Source organism: Heteronotia binoei, chromosome 17 (assembly GCF_032191835.1).
Source record: "Heteronotia binoei isolate CCM8104 ecotype False Entrance Well chromosome 17, APGP_CSIRO_Hbin_v1, whole genome shotgun sequence".
NCBI classification, from domain to species: domain Eukaryota; kingdom Metazoa; phylum Chordata; class Lepidosauria; order Squamata; family Gekkonidae; genus Heteronotia; species Heteronotia binoei.
Genome location: NC_083239.1, coordinates 48,242,311 through 48,263,479, shown reverse-complemented (window position 1 = coordinate 48,263,479; position 21,169 = coordinate 48,242,311). Strand labels below are relative to the sequence as shown.

At 51.1% G+C, this 21,169-nt stretch overlaps 1 protein-coding gene and 1 non-coding gene across 2 annotated transcripts in view; one reads left to right on the top strand and one right to left on the bottom strand.

Moving 5' to 3' along the window:
* Positions 1 to 4,932: 4,932 nt before the first annotated feature.
* On the bottom strand, positions 4,933 to 4,999 carry TRNAT-CGU (transfer RNA threonine (anticodon CGU)). Its single transcript has one exon. It is a non-coding gene; the product is annotated as a tRNA-Thr (tRNA).
* A 5,492-nt stretch (positions 5,000 to 10,491) lies between these two features.
* The window catches only part of PRSS16 (serine protease 16), a 31,019-nt gene continuing 20,341 nt past the window's right edge, over positions 10,492 to 21,169 (top strand). The window contains exon 1 of the mRNA XM_060257545.1: positions 10,492 to 10,919. Within this exon, the coding sequence (XP_060113528.1) occupies positions 10,856 to 10,919 (64 nt within the window). The 5' untranslated portion in view covers positions 10,492 to 10,855. The remainder of the gene's footprint in view (positions 10,920 to 21,169) is intronic.

Sequence of the window (21,169 nt, the reverse complement as noted above, 5' to 3'; positions counted from 1 at the left end):
TGATGTTCATGTCTTGCGGCTCTCAGACATCTGATGTTCATGTCTTGCGGCTCTCAGACATCTGATGCTCATGTCTTGCGGCTCTCAGACATCTGATGTTCATGTCTTGCGGCTCTCAGACATCTGATGTTCATGTCTTGCGGCTCTCAGACATCTGATGCTCATGCCTTGCGGCTCTCAGACATCTGATGCTCATGTCTTGCGGCTCTCAGACATCTGATGCTCATGTCTTGCGGCTCTCAGACATCTGATGTTCATGTCTTGCGGCTCTCAGACATCTGATGCTCATGTCTTGTGGCTCTCAGACATCTGATGCTCATGTCTTGCGGCTCTCAGACATCTGATGCTCATGTCTTGCGGCTCTCAGACATCTGATGCTCATGTCTTGCGGCTCTCAGACATCTGATGCTCATGTCTTGCGGCTCTCAGACATCTGATGTTCATGTCTTGCGGCTCTCAGACATCTGATGCTCATGCCTTGCGGCTCTCAGACATCTGATGCTCATGCCTTGCGGCTCTCAGACATCTGATGTTCATGTCTTGCGGCTCTCAGACATCTGATGCTCATGCCTTGCGGCTCTCAGACATCTGATGCTCATGTCTTGCGGCTCTCAGACATCTGATGTTCATGTCTTGCGGCTCTCAGACATCTGATGCTCATGCCTTGCGGCTCTCAGACATCTGATGCTCATGCCTTGCGGCTCTCAGACATCTGATGCTCATGCCTTGCGGCTCTCAGACATCTGATGCTCATGTCTTGCGGCTCTCAGACATCTGATGCTCATGTCTTGCGGCTCTCAGACATCTGATGCTCATGTCTTGCGGCTCTCAGACATCTGATGCTCATGTCTTGCGGCTCTCAGACATCTGATGTTCATGTCTTGCGGCTCTCAGACATCTGATGCTCATGCCTTGCGGCTCTCAGACATCTGATGCTCATGCCTTGCGGCTCTCAGACATCTGATGTTCATGTCTTGCGGCTCTCAGACATCTGATGCTCATGTCTTGCGGCTCTCAGACATCTGATGCTCATGCCTTGCGGCTCTCAGACATCTGATGCTCATGCCTTGCGGCTCTCAGACATCTGATGCTCATGCCTTGCGGCTCTCAGACATCTGATGCTCATGCCTTGCGGCTCTCAGACATCTGATGCTCATGCCTTGCGGCTCTCAGACATCTGATGCTCATGCCTTGCGGCTCTCAGACATCTGATGCTCATGCCTTGCGGCTCTCAGACATCTGATGCTCATGTCTTGCGGCTCTCAGACATCTGATGTTCATGTCTTGCGGCTCTCAGACATCTGATGTTCATGTCTTGCGGCTCTCAGACATCTGATGCTCATGTCTTGCGGCTCTCAGACATCTGATGCTCATGCCTTGCGGCATGCTCATGTCTTGCGGCTCTCAGACATCTGATGTTCATGTCTTGCGGCTCTCAGACATCTGATGTTCATGTCTTGCGGCTCTCAGACATCTGATGCTCATGTCTTGCGGCTCTCAGACATCTGATGTTCATGTATTGCGGCTCTCAGACATCTGATGCTCATGTCTTGCGGCTCTCAGACATCTGATGCTCATGTCTTGCGGCTCTCAGACATCTGGTGTTCATGCCTTGTGGCTCTCAGACATCTGATGCTCATGTCTTGCGGCTCTCAGACATCTGATGCTCATGTCTTGCAGCTCTCAGACATGTGAAGTCTATTCTATGTGGCACTTACATTAAGCAAGTTTGGCTACTCCTGCTCCAAAACATCCATTTTCTCCAGGGGAATTGTTGTCTGTAGCTTGGAGATGCGCTGAAATCGCATGAGATCCCCAGGCCCTGCCTGGAGTCTGGCATCCCTAACTGACAAATCACCTCTGAACATCTCTGGCCTGGAAAACCCTATGGGGTCCCAACAAGTTGGCTTCCAAGTAACTGCACATCCTCAGACACATGGCCTCTACTCCAGGGGTGACCAACGGTAGCTCTCCAGATGTTTTGCCTACAACTCCCATCAGCCCCAGCCAGCATGGCCAATGGCTGGGGCTGATGGGAGTTGTAGGCAAAAAACATCTGGAGAGCTGCTATTGGCCACCCCTGCTCTACTCTGTTTGTGCTGGCTGTTCTTTTGCACAGTAGAGTTCCCAACGCTGGGGCAGGTAATTCCTGGAGATTTGGGGTTCAGAGCCTGGGAATCGCGGTGTTCAGGGAAGAGAGGCGACTCCGTGGGGTATAATGCCAGACAGTCCATAAGAACTTAAGAGAAGCCATGTTGGATCAAGCCCAATGACCCATCCAGTCCAATACTCTGTGTCACACAGTGGCCAAAAAACCCAGGTGCCATCAGAAGGTCCATCAGTGCGACCAGGACACTGGAAGTCCTCCCACTGTTGCCCCTCCCAAGCACCAAGAATACAGAGCATCAGACATAAGAACACAAGAGAAGCCATGTTGGATCAGGCCAATGGCCCATCCAGTCCAACACTCTGTGTCACACAGTGGCCAAAACCCAGGTGCCATCAGGAGGTCCACCAGTGGGGTCAGGACACTAGAAGCCCCCCTCACTGTTGCCCCCCCAAGCACCAAGAATACAGAGCATCACTGCCCCAGACAGAAAGTTCCAACAATACACTGTGGCTAATAGCCACTGATGGACCTCTGCTCCATATGCTTATCCAATCCCCTCTTGAAGTCATCTATGCTTGTAGCTGCCACCACCTCCTGTGGCAGTGAATTCCATGTGTTAATCACCCTTTGGGTGAAGGACTTCCTTTTACCCATTCTAACCTGACTGCTCAGCAATTTCACACAGTGCCCATGAGTTCTCGTATTGTGAGAATGGGAGAAAAGTCCTTCTTTCTCTGCCTTCTCTATCCCATGCATAATCTTGTATCATGTCACTCCTGAGAGCCAGCCTGGTGTAATGGTGAAGTGTGCAGACTCTTATCTGGGAGAACCAGGTTTGATTCCCCACTCCTCCACTTGCAGCTGCTGGAATGGCCTTGGGTCAGCCATAGCTTTCACAGAGGTTGTCCTTGAAAGGGCAGCTTCTGTCAGAGCTCTCTCAGCCCCACCCACCTCACAGGGTGCCTGTTGTGGGGGGAGAAGATATAGGAGATAGGCCATGAGTCAGAGAGAAGGGCGGGGTATAAATCTGCAGCCTTCTTCTGTCAAGGTTTCTCCAAGCTAAAGAGCCACTTTCCATAGCAGCCCTTTTCGCCAGGGAAACAACCAATCTGGGAGATCTCCTGGCCCCATCTGGAGGTTGGCAGCCCAAGGGGGAAGACGCGGATGGTTCAAGGAAGAAGGAACAAGCCTGATGCTGACAGGATGGATTGAAAAGGAGACGGGATGCGGCTGTGTGGTGAAGGCGAGGAGGGGGGGGGAAGAGTCAGAAAATTTAATCCGTAAACCTGTCAGCAGGTTTTAAAGCACCAAAGTAGACTGGCAGATTGGGCGTTAATCTCCCCTGATCCCCCAGAGACAGATGGGCGGAGGCGATGCCCACAGAGGAGACCTTGAGAAGGTGAATCTCGGAGAGGAGCACCAGCGTCTGTCCCTCCTGGGCCTGGAGAGGAGGAGGACTGAAGGAGAGAGAGAGAGACCGGGAGGGGAGACGGGGAGGAGAGATAGGGAAAGAGGGTTAAGCTTGGTTGACATTTCCTAATGAAGGGGATAAGCGAGGAGGCAAAGGCTCCAGCTGGGCCTGGCAACAGGAGAGACGACCTTGCCCCTCTCAGGACTAGGGTTGCCAAGTCCAATTCAATAAATATCTGCGGACTTTGGGGGTGGAGCCAGGAGACTTTGAGGGTGGAGCCAAGAGACTTTGGGGGTGGAGCCAGGAGACTTTGAGGGTGGCGCCAGGAGACTTTGGGGGTGGAGCCAGGAGACTTTGGGGGGTGGAGCCAGGTGCAAGGGCGTGACAAGCATAATTGAACTCTAAAAGGAGTTCTGACCATCACACTTAAAGGAATTGTCCACTTTTTCAATGTCTTCCCTTCATTGGAATAATGAAGGCTAGGGGTGCCTTCTCTGGGGGCTCACAGAATTGAACCCCTAGTCTGATCTTTTTGAAACTTGGAGGGTATTTTGGAGAGAGGCTCTGGATGCTATACTGAAAATTTGGTGCCTCTAACTCAAAAAACAGCCCCTCCCAGAGCCCCAGTTACCCGCACATCAATTCTCCATTATTTTCTATTGGAATAAGTCTCCATAAGAAATAATAGTGTTCCCAGCAGACATTTCCCTCCCCTCCCTCTGCTTTTTGATGACCGTGAAGCAGGGGGAGGGCCTCCAAGCTGGAAGATCCCCTGCCCCCACCTGGGGATTGGCAACCCTACCCCCGACTCCCCCAGCTGTCGACAGAAGGGCTGTGGCACCTGATGAAGCATCACGCACCATTTGAGACGATCGATTGGTGAAATTGGTATAAATGGGCATATGAACATATATGAAGATATGAAGCTGCTTTCTACTGAATCAGACCCTCAGTCCATCAAAGTCAGTATTGTCTACTCAGACTGGCAGCGGCTCTCCAGGGCCTCAAGTGGAGGTTTTTCACATCTACTTGGCCTGGACCCTTTTTAATTGGAGATGCTGGGGATTGAACCTGAGACCTTCTGCCTGCCAAGCAGAGGCTCTACCACTGAGCCACAGCCCCACTTCATGGCTCTGCAGGGTCTCAGGCGGAGGTCTTTCCCATCTCCTCCTGCCTGGCCCTTTTAACTGGAGGTGCCAAGGACTGAACCTGGGACCTTCTGCTTACCAAGCAGATGCTCTACCATTGAGCCACTGCCCCTCCCCATAAATAATATGAACGCATGAAGCTGCCTTCTACTGAATCAGACCTTCAGTCCATCAAAGTCAGTATTGTCTACTCAGATTGGCAGCGGCTCTCCACGGTCTCAAGCGGAGGTTTTTCACGCCTACTTGCCTGGACCCTTTTCAGTTGGAGATGCCGGGGATTGAACCTGGGACCTTCTGCTTACGAAGCAGATGCTCTACCGCTGAGCCACCGTCCCTCTCCCAGCATCTACAAGCAGCAGCCCCTTGACTTGGATATTCCAAGCAAGCCCAGTCTTGTCAGCTCTCAGAAGCTAAGCAGGGCCGATCCTGGCTAGTATTGGGGTGGGAAACCCGCAAAGAAGTCCAGGGTCACTGTGCAGAGGCAGGCAATGGCCAACCACCTCTGTTCCTCTTTTGCCCTGACATGGATAGCCCAGGCTAGCCCAATCTTATTACATCTCAGAGGTTAAGCAGAGTCGGCCCCGGTTAGCACTGAGGTGAGATTTCACCAAGGAAGTCCAGGGTTGCTATGCAGAGGCAAGCAATGGCAAGCCACCTCTGCTTGTTTCTGCCTGACCTGAGTAGCCCAGGCTAGTCCATATGAAGCTGCCTTCTACTGAATCAGACCCTGGGTCCATCAAAGTCAGTCTTGTCTCCTCAGACTGGCAGCGGCTCTCCAGGGTCTCAAGCTGAGGTTTTTCACACCTATTTGCCTGGACCCTTTTTAGTTGGAGATGCCGGGGATTGAACCTGGGACCTTCTGCTTCCCAAGCAGATGCTCTACCACTGAGCCACCGTTCCTCCCCTAAATCCAATTTCATTAACTCTAGGTTTGATCACGATTAGTATTTGGATGCGAGATCACCACCATGGAAGAATCCTAGAATCACAGAGTTGGAAGGGACCTCCAGGGTCATCTAGTCCAACCCCCTGCACAATGCAGGACACTCACAAACACCTCCCCCTAAATTCACAAGATAGACTCCTAGAATCACAGAGTTGAAAGGGACCTCCAGGGTCATCCGGTCCAACCCCCTGCACAATGCAGGAAACTCACAAACACCTCCCCCTAAATTCACAAGATAGAATCCTAGAATCACAGAGTTGGAAGGGACCTCCAGGGTCATCCAGTCCAACCCCCTGCACAATGCAGGACACTCACAAACACCTCCCCCTAAATTCACAGAATCTGCATCACTGTCAGATGGCCATCTAGCCTCTATTTCAAAACCTTCCAGGAAGGAGAGCCCACCATCTCCCAAGGAGGAAGCCTGTTCCACTGAGGAATCGCTCTAACGTTTCAGGAAGTTCTTCCTAACGCTGAGCCGGAAACTCTTTTGATTTAATTTCAACCCATTAATTTCAAGACCAGGGTTGCTACGCAGAGGTAGGCAAGGACAAACCACCTTTGAACAACTCTTGTCTTCAAAACCTTAGCTGCGACTGATAACTGAAAAATCCGACAAACATACAGAAATAGCTTAGGACAGTTGAAGATGCTTCATCATTAGGTGTTCACTGGGGTGGAATTCCAGCAGGAGCTCCTTTGCATATGAGGCCACACCTCCCTGATGTAGCCAATCCTCCAGGAGCTTACAGGGCTCTTTTTTTGTAAGCTCTTGGAGGATTGGCTACATCAGGGGTGTGTGGCCTAATATGCAAAGGAGCTCCTGCTAGAATTCCACCCCTGGGTGTTCATATCATAGCAGAAACCCTCTTAGACTAAGAGTCAGAAAAGCTGGGTTCAGAATCCCCACTCGGCCCCCCAAGCTCACAGACCACTTTGCACTCGCTCCGCCTTTCAGCTTGATGCACCCTGCAGGATTGTTGTGCAGATAAAAGGTTGGGAACTGTGAGGCCATCTCAAGTTCTTTGGAGGCAGGGCAGGATTGAAACAGATCGGTCTGAGAGGAGTCCCTTCCGGTGTGCAAGAAAGGGGGGGGGCACTTCTTCCAAATAAAATAACTGCATCGCCTGAGCTAGTTTGGTGTAGTGGTTAAGTGTGCGGACTCTTATCTGGGAGAACCGGGTATGATTCCCCCCTCCTCCACTTGCACCTGCTGGAATGGCCTTGGGTCAGCCATAGCTCTGGCAGAGGTTGTCCTTGAAAGGGCAGACTCTTATCTGGGAGAACCAGGTATGATTCCCCCCTCCTCCACTTGCACCTGCTGGAATGGCCTTGGGTCAGCCATATCTCTGGCAGAGGTTGTCCTTGAAAGGGCAGACTCTTATCTGGGAGAACCGGCTTTGATTCCCCACTCCTCCACTTGCACCTGCAGGAATGGCCTTGGGTCAGCCATAGCTCTGGCAGAGGTTGTCCTTGAAAGGGCAGCTGCTGTGAGAGCCCTCTCCAGCCCCACCCACCTCACAGGGTGTCTTGTTGTGGGGGAGGAAGGGAAAGGAGATTGTGAGCCGCTCTGAGACTCTTCGGAGTGGAGGGCGGGATATAAATCCAATATCATCTTCTTCTTCTTCTTCTTGATCCAGAGGTGTCAAATTCGTTTGTTATGAGGGCTGGATCTGACATAAATGAGAACTTGTCGGGCTGGGCTGGGCCATGTCGGGCCGAGCCATGTGTGAACCTATTTAAGATGAGTCAGCAAAGATGTAAACTTCTTAAAGGACACAGACAAACATGACTAAAGATTTAATTAAAAGGAAAAAAAATTCTTAAAACATGAGCACTCATTGGTCTTAAAGATGCTTTCTTTGTATTTCTCCCAGGGGATCCGGGATACTGGGCAAGGAAGCTCGGGCTCTTTCCTTCCTTCCCCAGGGGACCGGGAGGGGGGAGGAGCCTCAGCCAATGGAGAAAAATGAGGTTTTGCCCTATTGCTCCCGAGTGATTGAGCAAGCCTTGCAAAGCAAGCTGAGATGCAGAAGGAAGCGAGAGAGAGGGAGAAGGAAGCAGATGACAGCCAGTTGCTCGGGGGTCTGATAGAAGCTGGGGGAGAACAGGGACCTCCATGGGTACAACGCCATGGAGTCTACCCTCCAAAACACCCATTTTCTCCAGGGGAACCAATCTCTGAGGTCTGGAGATGCACTGCAATCTCAAGGGATCCCCAGGTCCAGGGGTGGGATTCTAGCAGCAGCTTCTTTGCCCATTAGGCCGCACACCCCTGACGTAGCCAATCCTCCGAGAGCTTGCAAAAAAGAGCCTTGGGGCATTAACGACATCAGGGGTGTGTGGCCTAATATGCAAAGGAGCTCCTGCAAGAATTCCACCCCTGCCCAGGTCCCACCTGGAGGCTGGGGTCCCTCTTTTTAAGGAACATTGATTAAAAAAAAAAAAAATTAAAATGTTACTTTTCTGCCTCCCCTCCGGTCTTTTCTGTTTGCCACCAACAGGGTTCAGACCACAGTCTCCATGGAAGACACCAGTGGAGAAGATAAAGGTCCAGCCCCTACGGTTGCCAACTCTCTTTGGGAAACACATGGAGATTTGGGAGGTGGAGCTTGAAGTGGGCGGAGTTTGGGAGGGAGCTTAACAGGGTACAATGCCATATACAGCCCACCTTCCAAAGCAGCCTTCCCCCCCCCCCGCCCACGATTCCTGTTGACTGGAGATCAATTGAAATTGCAGATCTCCAGCCACCACCGGGAGGTTGGCAACCCTGGGCCCGGCAAGGGTTGTGGGCGGGGCTAGCAGGCCCCCCTCCTATTGCCCCTCCTGTGATTAGCCTGCCCGGCGTCGCAATGGAAGTTCCGGGGAGAGTTTGACGCGCCTCTGGCGCCACCTGCTGGTCAAGTTCTCGCCACGCTTGATCTCCTGCGAATATTTCGCTTTGAGCAGCAAAATCGGTCCTATCCTCTTTCAAAACGTGAAGGAATCGGGCGTGCTGGGTCACATTCCGAGCCGTGCAGCCTAGCAGCCTGTTTCCAACGACGAACCAGCCAGAATTACCCGAGAAGTGGTAGCTTCTGCAGAACCATCTTCGAATCCAGGGGCGCCTTTAAGCCCAACAAAGTTTAACTCTGCGGAAAGTTGCCAAGTCCGAATCAAGAAATATCTGGGGACTTCGGGGGTGGAGTCAGGAGCAAGGTTGTGAGGGTAGGGTTGCCAATCCCCAGGTGGGGGCAGGGGATCCCCCAGTTTGGAGGCCCTCCCCCCCCCCGCTTCAGGGTCGTCAGAAAGGGGGGGGAGGGTAGGGAAATGTCTGCTGGGAACTCTATTATTCCCTATGGAGATTTATTCCCATAGAAAATCATGGAGAATTGATCCGTGGGTATATGGGGCTCGGGGGGGGGCTGTTTTTGGGGGTAGAGGCATCAAATTTTCAGTATAGCATCTAGTGCCTCTCCCCAAAATACCCCCAAGTTTCAAAAAGATTGAACCAGGGGGTCCCAATTCTATGAGCCCCAAAAGAAGGTGCCCCTATCCTTCATTATTTCCTATGGAAGGAAGGAATTGAAAAGGTGTGCCGTCCCTTTAAATGTGATGGCCAGAACTTCCTTGGAGTTCATTTATGCTTGTCACACCCTTGTTCCTGGCTCCACCCCCAAAGTCCCCAGATATTTCTTGAATTGGACTTGGCAACCCTATGTGAGGAGCATAACTGAACTCCAAAGGGAGTTCCAGCCATCACATTTAAAGGGACCGCACACCTTTTTAAATGCCTTCCCTCCTTTTGGAAATAACGGAGGCTAGGGGCACCTTCTTTGGGGGCTCATAGAATTAGACCCCCTGGTTCAATCTTTTTGAAACTTGGAGGGTGTTTTAAGGAGAGGCGCCAGATGTTATGCTGAAAATTTGGTATCTCTCCCTCAAAAATCACCCCCCCCCCAGATACCCACACATTAATTCTCTATTATACCCTATGGGAATCGGTCTCCATAGGGAATAATGGAGTGCCTAGCAGACATCCCCCCCCCCCTTCTGATAATCCTGAAGCGAGGGGAAGGCCTCCAAATCGGGGGATCCCCTGCCCCCACCTGGGGATTGGCAACCCTAATTCTAGGCAGAAGCTTTCGTGTGCGTGCATGCTTCCTCGGGGATCTTTCTTCCGGCCCTGCGGAGAGGCGAGGCGAGTTCTGAAGTCCGGTGCATGCACAGGAAAGCTTAACCCCAGAATTCAACTTTGCTGGGCTTCAAGGCGCCGCGAGACTCCAAACTTGGTTCTGCTTTTTTCAAACCAACGCTGCCGCCTACCTAAATGTTGTTTCTGCAGGCAGCTATGCGGGTCTCCCAAAAGCGCAAAGGAGGCTCTCCAGATCCCAGGCAGAGAGCCACGTCTTACCCCAAACCTACAACCACGACCCCCTTTTCATCCCAAGGGACCACACCGAGGATCGAACCAGGGACTTCCCGCCCCTAAAACCCGGCTTCCTCCTTCTCATAACACTGCGCTCGAAGCCCAGACCGTGTACCCTTTTGGAGAAACTTGAAGAAGAAGACTGCAGATTTGTACCCCGCCCTTCTCCCTGAATCAGAGTCTCAGAGCGACTCACAATCGCCTATATCTTCTCCCCCCGCAACAGACACCCTGCGAGGTAGGTGGGGCTGAGAGAGCTCTGACAGAAGCTGCCCTTTCAAGGACAACTCCTGCCAGAGCTATGGCTGACCCAGGGCCATGCCAGCAGCTGCAAGGGGAGGAGTGGGGGAATCAAACCCGGTTCTCCCAGATAAGGGTCTGCTCACTTAACCACTACACCAAATAAACACGTGCAACCATTTCGCTGGTTACCGAAAGGACCCTCTGATTTTCCCCCTGGAGCGGTTTAGGGCGAGAGGATAAAGAGAGGAAATACAGGTAAGGCCGGGGAAAGCCTGACCCGCTAGATTTCTGCCTGCAGGGGGCGGCTGTTCAAGCCCCAGCCGCGCGAGATCCCACCTGAGGGTCATCCTTTTTTTGGAGCTGAGCCAGCGCGCAGCAAAAGCGCACAGCAAGCAAAAGGGGACTTTTGAACCCCGGGCCAAACTCCTCCCTTGTGGGTCAAGAAAGGAGGGTCGGGGTGGGAGGGGCAAAGGGTCATGTGAGAGAGGAGCCTTTTTCTTTGAATTTCAAGCGCTGGGGCAAGGAGTTTAAATTGACCAGCCCTGGTCAGTTTCTGTCTTTCGATCCTGCGGGGAGGCGAAGAAGCGAGATGGGCGCCTTGAAACTCTCCTTCGGGGCTTGCTTGCTCCTGCTGCTCTCGGTAGCCCAGGCGGGTGAGTCTCGAAACCGTCGCTTTGGCAAAGTTTTAGCACCGGAGCTGGGAGAAAGCCGGCCGGGCGTGCAGTTTGTTTGGTGGTTTCCCGCCTGGGCTGTGTGGCTGCGATGCAGCGCGCTAGCCACAGGGCTGGTTTCCCAGCCGGAGTGCCCCAGCTCCATTCCCCCCACCCCCAATCATTGGGGTTTTCCCCTTTCCTCAAAATCGGAGAGTTCATCTTGTTATCTCCCCATCCAGTTGTTCCAGTAAGTGTCAGGGGTTCCGTAAAAGCCTAGGCTTTGGTGTTTTAGAAAAGCAAGCCTCTACCATCTTCTGTTGCCTTTCCTGTTATATCTCCGCAGCTGAAAGGGCCAGAGACTGACTTTTTAAAAAAATGAAAGCTGGGAATTATATTTATGCATCATGCAGTTGTTAAAGGTCACAGGGGGAGTAAAATTGGTATCCCCTTGCAAATCGACAGCCAACTTTTTAAGAAGTTGCAGTTGGATTTTGCAAATCGACGCCTAACTTTTTAAAAATTTCGCTGTTTCTACAGCTGGCCCAGTCTTAGGGAAGGGTGTGTTGCCAGGGCTATGTCAGGAACCCCTAGAGTCAGTGGGTGCTTCACCCCAGCAATGACCGCATCCGTATACAGTCAGGATTGGGAACCCCATAAAATAACCTCTTTCCTGCAAATGAACCTTGTCTTGGTGATTTCCTTGATGTGAAGCTAGACTGGAACTCAGAGCCAGTAGTGAGCATCTGGGCTGAATTCTGGAATACATCAAATAATAATAATGCAGAATACATGCACAACTACGGTGCCTTTCTTTCCTACAAAAAAGCCAAGGTCTATCTTTGTTCCAAACCTCTTTAAATGAAATTAACATTTGGGTCTTCTGCAGTAATGGGTTAATTTCTCCTACTCGCTAGATGCCATTTGTAACCCCTTTCTACCACCAAGCACCAGTGTGGTGAGTAGAGTGCTAGCTAGGCTTGCCAACCTCCAGGTAAGCCCTGGAGTTCTCCAGGGACTACAACCGATCTCCTGAAAACAGAGATCAGTTCCCCTGGAGAAAAAAAATGGCAACTTCCAAAGGTGGACTCCAGGTTCTCTTGCCCCTGTCCATCTCTCTCCCCAAACTCTGCCCTTCCAGACTGCACTCCAAACTCTCCAGGAGTTTCTCTACCAGGAGTTGGCAAGCCTAGTTTCTGGCTTTGGAAAGAGCTGAGTTCAGATGCCGACTCTGCTTTAAAGCTGAGTGGCTTGGAGGTCATTACTGCCTCTCAGCCCACAGGGGGGTTGTGAGGATAAAAAGTGGGGAGAGAACCATGAATGAAGAATAGGATTTTTTAAAAGGGGGGCTATAGATTGGGGGGGGGGGGAGGTGTAGCTCTCTCCCTTTGTGGGGACACGATAAGCACAAATGCTGATGCGGGGGGGCATGCAAATCCAGAAAAGAGCATTGTAGAATTATAAGCCCTGTGGTTCGCAGCCTCTGACTCTGGGTATTCAAGGTAGAGAACTCACACAGTTACATTTCCCTCCCTCTGCCATACTGGAAGGCCGATTCACAGGCACCGCGTAGTGTATTTGGACAGAGTTTGCCAATACGCATCAGGTCAGCTGGAGTCCTTAGAACCGGGGTGGCCAAACTGTGGCTTGGGAGCCACAGGTGGCTCTTTCACACATAACTACGTGGCTCTCGAAGCCCCATCAGCCAGCTTAAAGGAGGCATTTCTCTTTTTAAATCACTTCGCCAAGCCAGCTGGCAGCTTGGAGAATGCATTTAAAGTTGCTTTCTTTCCACCTCTCTCTCCCACCATCTATTTTCCTGCCTTCTTTCCGGCATTTACTCTAGAAGCCAGTTGGGTGTAGTGGTTAAGTGCGCGGACTCTTATCTGGGAGAATCGGGTTTGATTCCCCCACTCCTCCACTTGCAGCTGCCGGAATGGCCTTGGGTCAGCCATAGCTCTGGCAGAGGTTGTCCTTGAAAGGGCAGCTGCTGGGAGAGCCCTCTCCAGCCCCACCCACCTCACAGGGTGTCTGTTGTGGGGGAGGAAGGTAAATAATAATAATAATAAATTTTATTTATATCCCGCCCTCCCCGCCTAGGCGGCTCAGGGCGGCTAAGGCGATTGTGGGCCGCTCTGAGACTCTGTCCTTGAAAGGACAGTTTTTGGGAGAGCTCTCTCAGCCCCACCTACCTCACAGGGTGTCTGTTGTGGGGGAGGAAGGTAAAGGAGATTGTGAGCCTCTCTGAGACTCTTTGGAGTGGAGGGCGGGATATAAATCCAATATCTTCTTCTATGTGACTCTTACATCAAGCAAGTTTGGCCAGCCCTGCCTTAGAACATATTTTACCGGAGTTTGAAATCTGATCCAATTTGAAAGAAATGCGTTTGTCCTCCCTCTTAGCTGGTTAAGTAAATCCATCCTTTAAAAAAAAAATCCATTTTTTTCCCTTGTTGATGAGGATTGGAAAACCACCTTAGCAGTTGCTATAATGGGGCTTGCCTGCAAGAAAAGGTGATCTCCATCTATTTTAGACCTTTGAGTCAAAAGGAGGGTAAGATAACAAGAAGGCAGAAGCTGGGGGTGGGTAGGTTTGGGAACAGTCCGCCCCCACCCCCCCATGGCAGCCATTTCCTCCAAGGGAAACTGTACTCTGAAAATCAGTTGAAGAAGTGAGCGGTGACTCCCAAAAGCCCTGCCACAAATGTTGTTAGTCTTTAGAGTACTACTGGTCTCTTGCTCTTTTCGACTGCTACAGACAGACTAACCACCCATCTTGATCTATCGCCATGGAGATCAGTTATAATTCCAGGGGATCTTCAGGCCCCACCATAAGGTTGGCAACTCTGGGCCTAAGGACATTGATGTGAAGAGCCAGTTTGGTGTAGTGGTTAAGTGTGTGGACTCTTATCTGGCAGAACCGGGTTTGATTCCCCACTCCTCCACTTGCACCTGCTGGAATGGCCTTGGGTCAGCCATAGCTCTGGCGGAGGTTGTCCTTGAAAGGGCAGACTCTTATCTGGGAGAACCGGGTTTGATTCCCCACTCCTCCACTGGCAGCTGCTGGAATGGCCTTGGGTCAGCCAGAGCTCTGGCAGAGGTTGTCCTTGAAAGGGCAGACTCTTCTCTGGGAGAACCGGGTTTGATTCCCCACTCCTCCACTGGCAGCTGCTGGAATGGCCTTGGGTCAGCCAGAGCTCTGGCAGAGGTTGTCCTTGAAAGGGCAGACTCTTCTCTGGGAGAACCGGGTTTGATTCCCCACTCCTCCACTGGCAGCTGCTGGAATGGCCTTGGGTCAGTCATAGCTTTTGTAGGAGTTGTCCTTCAGTTTGTAAAAACAATTTTTATTATTCTACAACATATTATATCACTATTTCAATTACTTTCCACCTCCCCATCCCCATTTTCAAGACTTCCCCGGTCTTACTTACAATATAAAAAACTAAATGTTCTTCACTTTATATCCCAAAATCTTTGACATTTCTTGGTGGATCATTTGCCAATGTTGTATATCCCTTTCACAAGTCCACCAGATATGGTAGAAGGACCCTTCATGTTTTTTACATTTCCAACATCGATCAGACATCTGATGGTTTGTTTTTGACAGTTTTTTTGGTGTCATATACCATCTATACAACATTTTGTAGCAATTTTCTTTTATGTTATTACATGTCGATATTTTCATAGAGATCTTCCATAAATATTCCCATTGTTCCATCTGAATTTCCGTAGGAGTTGTCCTTCAAAGGGCAGCTTCTGTCAGAGCTCTCTCAGCCCTACCCAATTTTGTGTAGTGGTTAAGTGCATGGACTCAAATCAGGGAGAACCAGGTTTGATTCCCCCCCTCTTCCACTTGTAGCTGCTGGAATGGCCTTGGATCAGCCATAGCTTTTGCAGGAGTTGAAAGGGCAGCTTAGTGTAGTGGACTCTAATCTGGGAAAACTGAGTTTGATTCCCCACTCCTCCACTTGCAGCTGCTGGAATGGCCTTGGGTCAGCCATAGCTCTGGCAGAGGTTGTCCTTGAAGGGGCAGCTGCTGTGAGAGCCCTCTCAGCTGCACCCACCTCACAGGGTGTCTGTTGTGGAGGGGAGGAAGATAAAAGAGATTGTGAGCCGCTCTGAGATTCGGAGTGGAGGGCGGGATATAACTCCAATACCATCATCCGTACTGCAGTCCCTCTGTTAGCCTTTCAGATGCCGCAAGACTCTCTTCATGGGCTTGAGAACAAGTTTGGAGGAGGACGGGGAGGGGAGAGGGAGAGAGACTTTTTGCAATGGGCTATCTTCAGCGTACATTGCTCAGAGATTGGCCCTTCCTTTGTACCCGTCCTGGATAAGCATGAATGAAAGACTCTTGGCCGCTGAGTCATGTGAATGTGTTGCAGCCAGGGAGACAGGGAAGTGATCTCTTTGTCCTCCAGAGATCAGTCTCTTGATTGATTTGATTCGTCTACCGCCCTTCCCTGCAGGCAAGGCTCAGGGCGATGAACAGCTGGGGGACCAATTTATGTCCTTTCGCTGTGGGGGAGAGAAGAGATGGGAGAGGCCAAACTCGATGACAAAAGCATCCGTGTCCTCAGTCATCCGTGGGCCTGCTGGAACATCTCTGGCTTACAGGCCTTGTGGAAGTTCCACAGTGTAGATTCCAAAGGGCATGGGTGTCATCAGACAGAGAGTTCCAGCAGGCCGAGGTCAGGGCCAAAAAGAACCTGCTGTGGTGGAGGACAGCTGGATGAGGAGAGCCAGTTTGGTGTAGTGGTTAAGTGTGCAGATTCTTATCAGGGAGAACCTGGTTTGATTCCCCACTCCTCCACTTGCAGCTGCCGGAATGGCCTTGGGTCAGCCATAGCTCTGGTGGACGTTGTCCTTGAAGGGGAAGACTCTTATCTGGGAGAACCGGGTTTGATCCCCCACTCCTCCACTTGCAGCTGCTGGAATAGCCTTGGGTTAGCCATAGCTCTGGTGGACGTTGTCCTTAAAAGGACAGTTGCTTTGAGAGCCCTCTCAGCCCCACCCACCTCACAGGGTGTCTGTTGGGGGGGAGGAAGGTAAAGGAGATTGTAGGCCACTCTGAGACTCTGTCCTTAAAAGGACAGTTGCTGTGAGAGCTCTCTCAGCCCCACCCACCTCACAGGGTGTCTGTTGTGGGGGAGGAAAGGAAAGGAGATTGTGAGCTGCTCTGAGACTCTTTGGAGTGGAGGGCGGGATATGAATCCAATATCTTCATCTACCTCACAGGGTGACTGTTGTGGGGGAGGGAAGGAAAGGAGATTGTGAGCCGCTCTGAGACTCTTTGGAGCGGAGGGCGGGATATAAATCCAATATCTTCTTCTTCTCAGGGGAGGGATCACCAGGAGGGTCTTCTCCCCAGAGCATAATGCTCTTCTGGGGATATACCATTACAGGCAGTCCCAAAGATACATTGGAATTCTGGGAGGTCTCCAGGCCTCACCTGGAGACTATAACAAATACTAAGGCACCACGAATAATCAATAATAAATGGGGGGTTGTATTTTTTTAATTTTAGGGGGGGGGGTCTGCATAAAAGCCCGTGGCACAGAGTGCTAACACTGCAGTACTGCAGTCAAACTCTCTGTTCACGACCTGAGTTTGATCCCAGCGGAAGCTGGGTTCAGGTACCGGCTCGAGGTTGACTCAGCCTTCCATCCTTCCGAGGTCGGTCAAAGGAGTCCCCAGCTTCCCATGGGGAAAGTGTAGATGACTGGGAAAGGCAATGGCAAACCACCTCGTAAAAAGTCTGTTGCAAAACGTCGTGATGGGACGTCACCTCAGAGTCGGAAACGACTGGTGCTTGTACAGGGGACTACCTTTACCTTTGTGCATATCTGCATCTGGAAGGCATGGCAAATTCTGGTGACTGACCCCTACGGGGGGCCTGGAGGATATTCAGAGAGGTGGCTGAATAAAGCCTGCCCCTGCCTCCCAGGTCTGGTATTCCAAGGTGGCCTCCCATCCAAGTCCTTGTCCAGAGTTGATCCTGCCTAGCTTCTGAGATCTGATGAAACAGGGCTTGCCTGGGCTATCCAGATCAGGGCAGTAAATCATTTCTTGATATAAAGACACTGTGTTAAATGTTGTGCAAGAAGCAGTGTGTGCAATATAGAAACTTCTGTGCAATATCCAAGAATTCACATGAAACTTCTATTTCCAAAAAATCATAGTGCAACAAAATAGGTTTAGATGAAAAGCTTGCAAAGCAGCCAGATATCCATGTTCTTCATTTTTGGGGACGCTTGCAAGACAACGGGGTGGGGTGGGGTGGAGGGGGGCGGGTCACAGAGCTGTAAGACCCGAGGAAACCTTAGAAACGGGACCTCTGTGACCGGCCCCCTGTTTAGAGATACTTCGTTGCATGATGATTTTTGGAAATAGAAACTTTATGGGAATTCTTGGATCTTGGATATTGCAAATTCAGTGTAGATATTGAACACACTGCTTCTTGCACAGGAACTAACACAAGGGTGGCCAAACTTGCTTCATGTAAAAGCCCTGTAGAATAGACTTCAGATGTTTGAGAGTCACAAGACATGAATGTCAGATGTTTGAGGGAGGGGAGGGAGGAAGGGAGGAAGGTAGATGGGAGAGGGAGGAGGAAGAAAGAGGTGGAAAGAGAGCAACTTTAACTTTAAATGCATTCTTCAAGCCTCCACTGCTAGCAGCTGGCTTGGCTAAGTGATTTAAAGAGACAAATGCCTTCTCCAAGCTGGCCAGTGGTGTGGTGGGGGCTTTGAGAGCCACACAATACATGTGAAAGCCACAATTTGGCTACCCCTGAACTGACACAATATCAGAATCTTTATATCAAGAAATGGTTTGTTACTGATTATACATGGTGCTTTAGTATTTTTCATCATCTCCTACACATTCTGTGTTACTTATTCCCACCTGGAGACTGGCAACCCCAGTTTTGCCACGCCTCTCCTAAATTTCTGCCCCTTCTCTTCTTCTGCTTTTCAGCTCTGGGAGAACTCCCTCCAGGCCCCACCAGGAGGTTGGCAACTCTAGGCTTAAAGGCATCCATGCTGCCATCTTATCTGTCAGCCTTTCAGATATCACAAGACTCCTTTTGTGGAATTGCAAACAAGCTGAGAATCAAGGTGGGGCGGGGGGTGGGGGAAGAGATGGTTTTCACAATGCGCTATCTCCAGGGGATGTTGCTCAGAGATTGGTTTTTCCTTTGTCAGCGTCCTGGATAAGCATGAATGAAAGACTCCTGGCCCCGAGTCATGGGAATGTGTTGCAACCAGAGAACGGGTTGGAGCAGCAGTCAGCAATTCTGACATCTCATGTGTTGCTGAGCGGAGCTTCTCGGAGTCCAGACGCCACGCCGTGCTGCTTGGCGGAGCGCAGGCAAAGCGTAGCCCTTCCTTTGGGTTCCTCCATCCCGTTATGCAGCCCAGTTAACATAAACTAACAAGCGCCAAGCCCCAAATTGTGCTCCTTTTAATCCGCTCGCAGACGTTTCCGCGATTTTGCCTGCAGATCGACTGTCCGCTTTCTCTCTATTTAGGTTTGCCATTCCATCCTATTGTCTGATGTGGAGCACACGAAAGCTGACCTCCTGAATAAAATGTTGTTGGTCTTAAAGGTGCCGCTGGACTCCTGCTTTGTTCCATCCAGTTTGTTCTCTCTAGTACAGCCCCGCTAACCTCATCACAGTGGAGACAAAACCGTTGTTGGAGCTCGCTGACAGGGTTCCAAAAGGGATCCAGCTGGGGTGAACCTTGACTTCCTCGATGTTCTTATCAAACAAGTTGTGCCAGTTTTGCATCCCGACACTGCCGGCTTTGTTTGGTGATGGAGGAAAGGGCCCTCAAGTCACAGCTGGGTTATGGCAACCCTGTAGAGGAGGGGTGGCCATAATCTGTGGCTTGCGAGCCCCGCGTGGCTCTTTCATGCATGTTATGTGGCTCTCAAAGCCCCCACCACCCTCTTGGCCAACTTGGAAATAGCTTTTCTCTCTTTAAATCACTTCTCCAAGCCAAGCCAGTCAGCAGCTTGGAGAATGCATTTACAGTTGCTTTCTTTCCACCTCTCCCACCCTCCATCTGTTTGCCTTCCTTCCTCCCTCCCTCCAACATCTGACATTCATGTCTTGTGGCTTTCAAACATCTGACATTTATTCTATGTGGCTCTTTATGTTAAGTGAGTTTGGCCACCCCTGTAGGGTTATCAAGGCCAGAGATGTTCAGAGGGGCGGTGGCTCAGTGGTAGAGCATCTGCTGGGTAAGCAGAAGGTCCCAGGTTCAATCCCCGGCATCTCCAACTAAAAAGGGTCCAGGCAAGTAGGCGTGAAAAACCTCAGCTTGAGACCCTGGAGAGCTGCTGCCAGTCTGAGTAGACAATGCTGACTTTGATGGACTGAGGGTCTGATTCAGTATAAGCCAGCTTCATATGTTCATATATATGTTCATATGTTAGGGAGGGACGGTGGCTCAGTGGTAGAGCATCTGCTTGGTAAGCAGAAGGTCCCAGGTTCAATCCCCGGCATCTCCAACTAAAAAGGGTCCAGGCAAAGAGGTGTGAAAAACCTCAGCTTGAGACCCTGGAGAGCTGCTGCCAGTCTGAGTAGACAAGACTGACTTTGATGGATCCAGGGTCTGATTCGGTAAAAGGCAGCTTCGTTGCCTGCCTCTGCCTCGTGTCCCTGGACTTCCTTGGTGATCTCCCATCCAAGTACCAACCAGGGCTGACCCTGTTTAGCTTCTGGAGTCTGATAAGATCAGAGCAGCCTGGGCCATCCAGGCCAGGCACCAACATGTTTTATCAAAACCAAAAATGAGATCCTCTCTGTCTCCAGCCTGAGAGACTTGGCAGTCATTCTTGTGTCGCTAATACCTGCTTCTCCCTCTTAAAAACAGGGCTGGGGTTTACAGACAGAGCAGCTAACGAACAAATGAGGTTAAAGGAGGAGACCAGGGCCAAACAGGCAGGCAGCTGCAGAGAAGAGAAGCTACTCTTGGATTCTAGAACTACTAGCCTCTTTGAACCTTAGCAATAGAGCCAGTCCTAGGAGTTGTCCTTGAAAGGGCAGCTTCTGGGAGAGCTCTCTCAGCCCCACCCGCCTCACAGGGTGTCTGTTGTGGGGGAAGGAGATAAAGGAGATTGTGAGCCTCTCTGAGACTCTGAGACTCTTGATTCAGAGTCTCTGAGACTCTTGATTCAGGCAATTGGGGGGAAGCTGTCTCAGAGACACCCGCTTCATTGTGGGGTGCCTCAGGGGGCAGTTCTCTCCCCGACATTGTTTAACATCTTTATGCGCCCCCTTGCCCAGCTTGCCCGGAGGTATGGGCTTGGTTGTCATCAGTACGCTGATGATACCCAGCTCTATCTATTGATGGAAGGCCGGACTGGTGATGTCCCTACAAATTTGGACCGGGCGTTACAGGCCGTGGCTGACTGGCTCAGGCTGAGCGGGCTGAAGTTGAATCCAACGAAGACTGAGGTCCTTTGCGTGGGTCGGGACGGACCGGGGGGGGAGATTACTCTGCCAGCTTTTGACGGTGCGCCACTGACACCAGTGCGCAGGGTCAAGAGCCTGGGGGTGCTACTGGAACCCTCGCTATCAATGGAGGCCCAGATAGCTACCACCGCAAGATCCGCCTTCTTCTATCTCAAGAGGGCGAGGCAGTTGGCTCCCTTCCTGGAACGCGACGACCTAGCAACTGTGATCCACGCAACGGTCACCTCAAGACTAGACTACTGCAATGCCCTCTACATGGGGCTGCCCTTGTGCCGAACGCGAAGACTTCAGGTAGTGCAGAACGCAGCGGCCAGGCTGTTGATGGGACTACCTAGGTGGGAACATGTGCGGCCGGTGCTGCGGGATCTGCATTGGCTACCGGTCGTCTACCGCGTTCGGTATAAGGTGCTGGTTATTACCTTTAAAGCCCTATATGGCCGAGGACCTGCCTACCTCAGGGACCGCCTCTCCCCATATATCCCCAGGAGAGCGTTAAGATCTAGCTCCCAAAACCTCCTACAAATCCCTGGGCCAAGAGAGGCTAGAATGAAGATAACTCGGGAGCAAGCCTTCTCATTAGTGGCCCCGCGCTGGTGGAATCAACTCCCAGAGGGGGTGCGAGCCCTGCGGGACCTGAACCAGTTCCGCAGGGCTTGCAAAACCTCTCTTTTCCAACTCGCATTTGAATTAGGACCAGACTAACTTGATAAAATCATTCTAACTCTAGCCATCTTATGTTGTAACTGAAGCTGATAATATGTAATTGTGA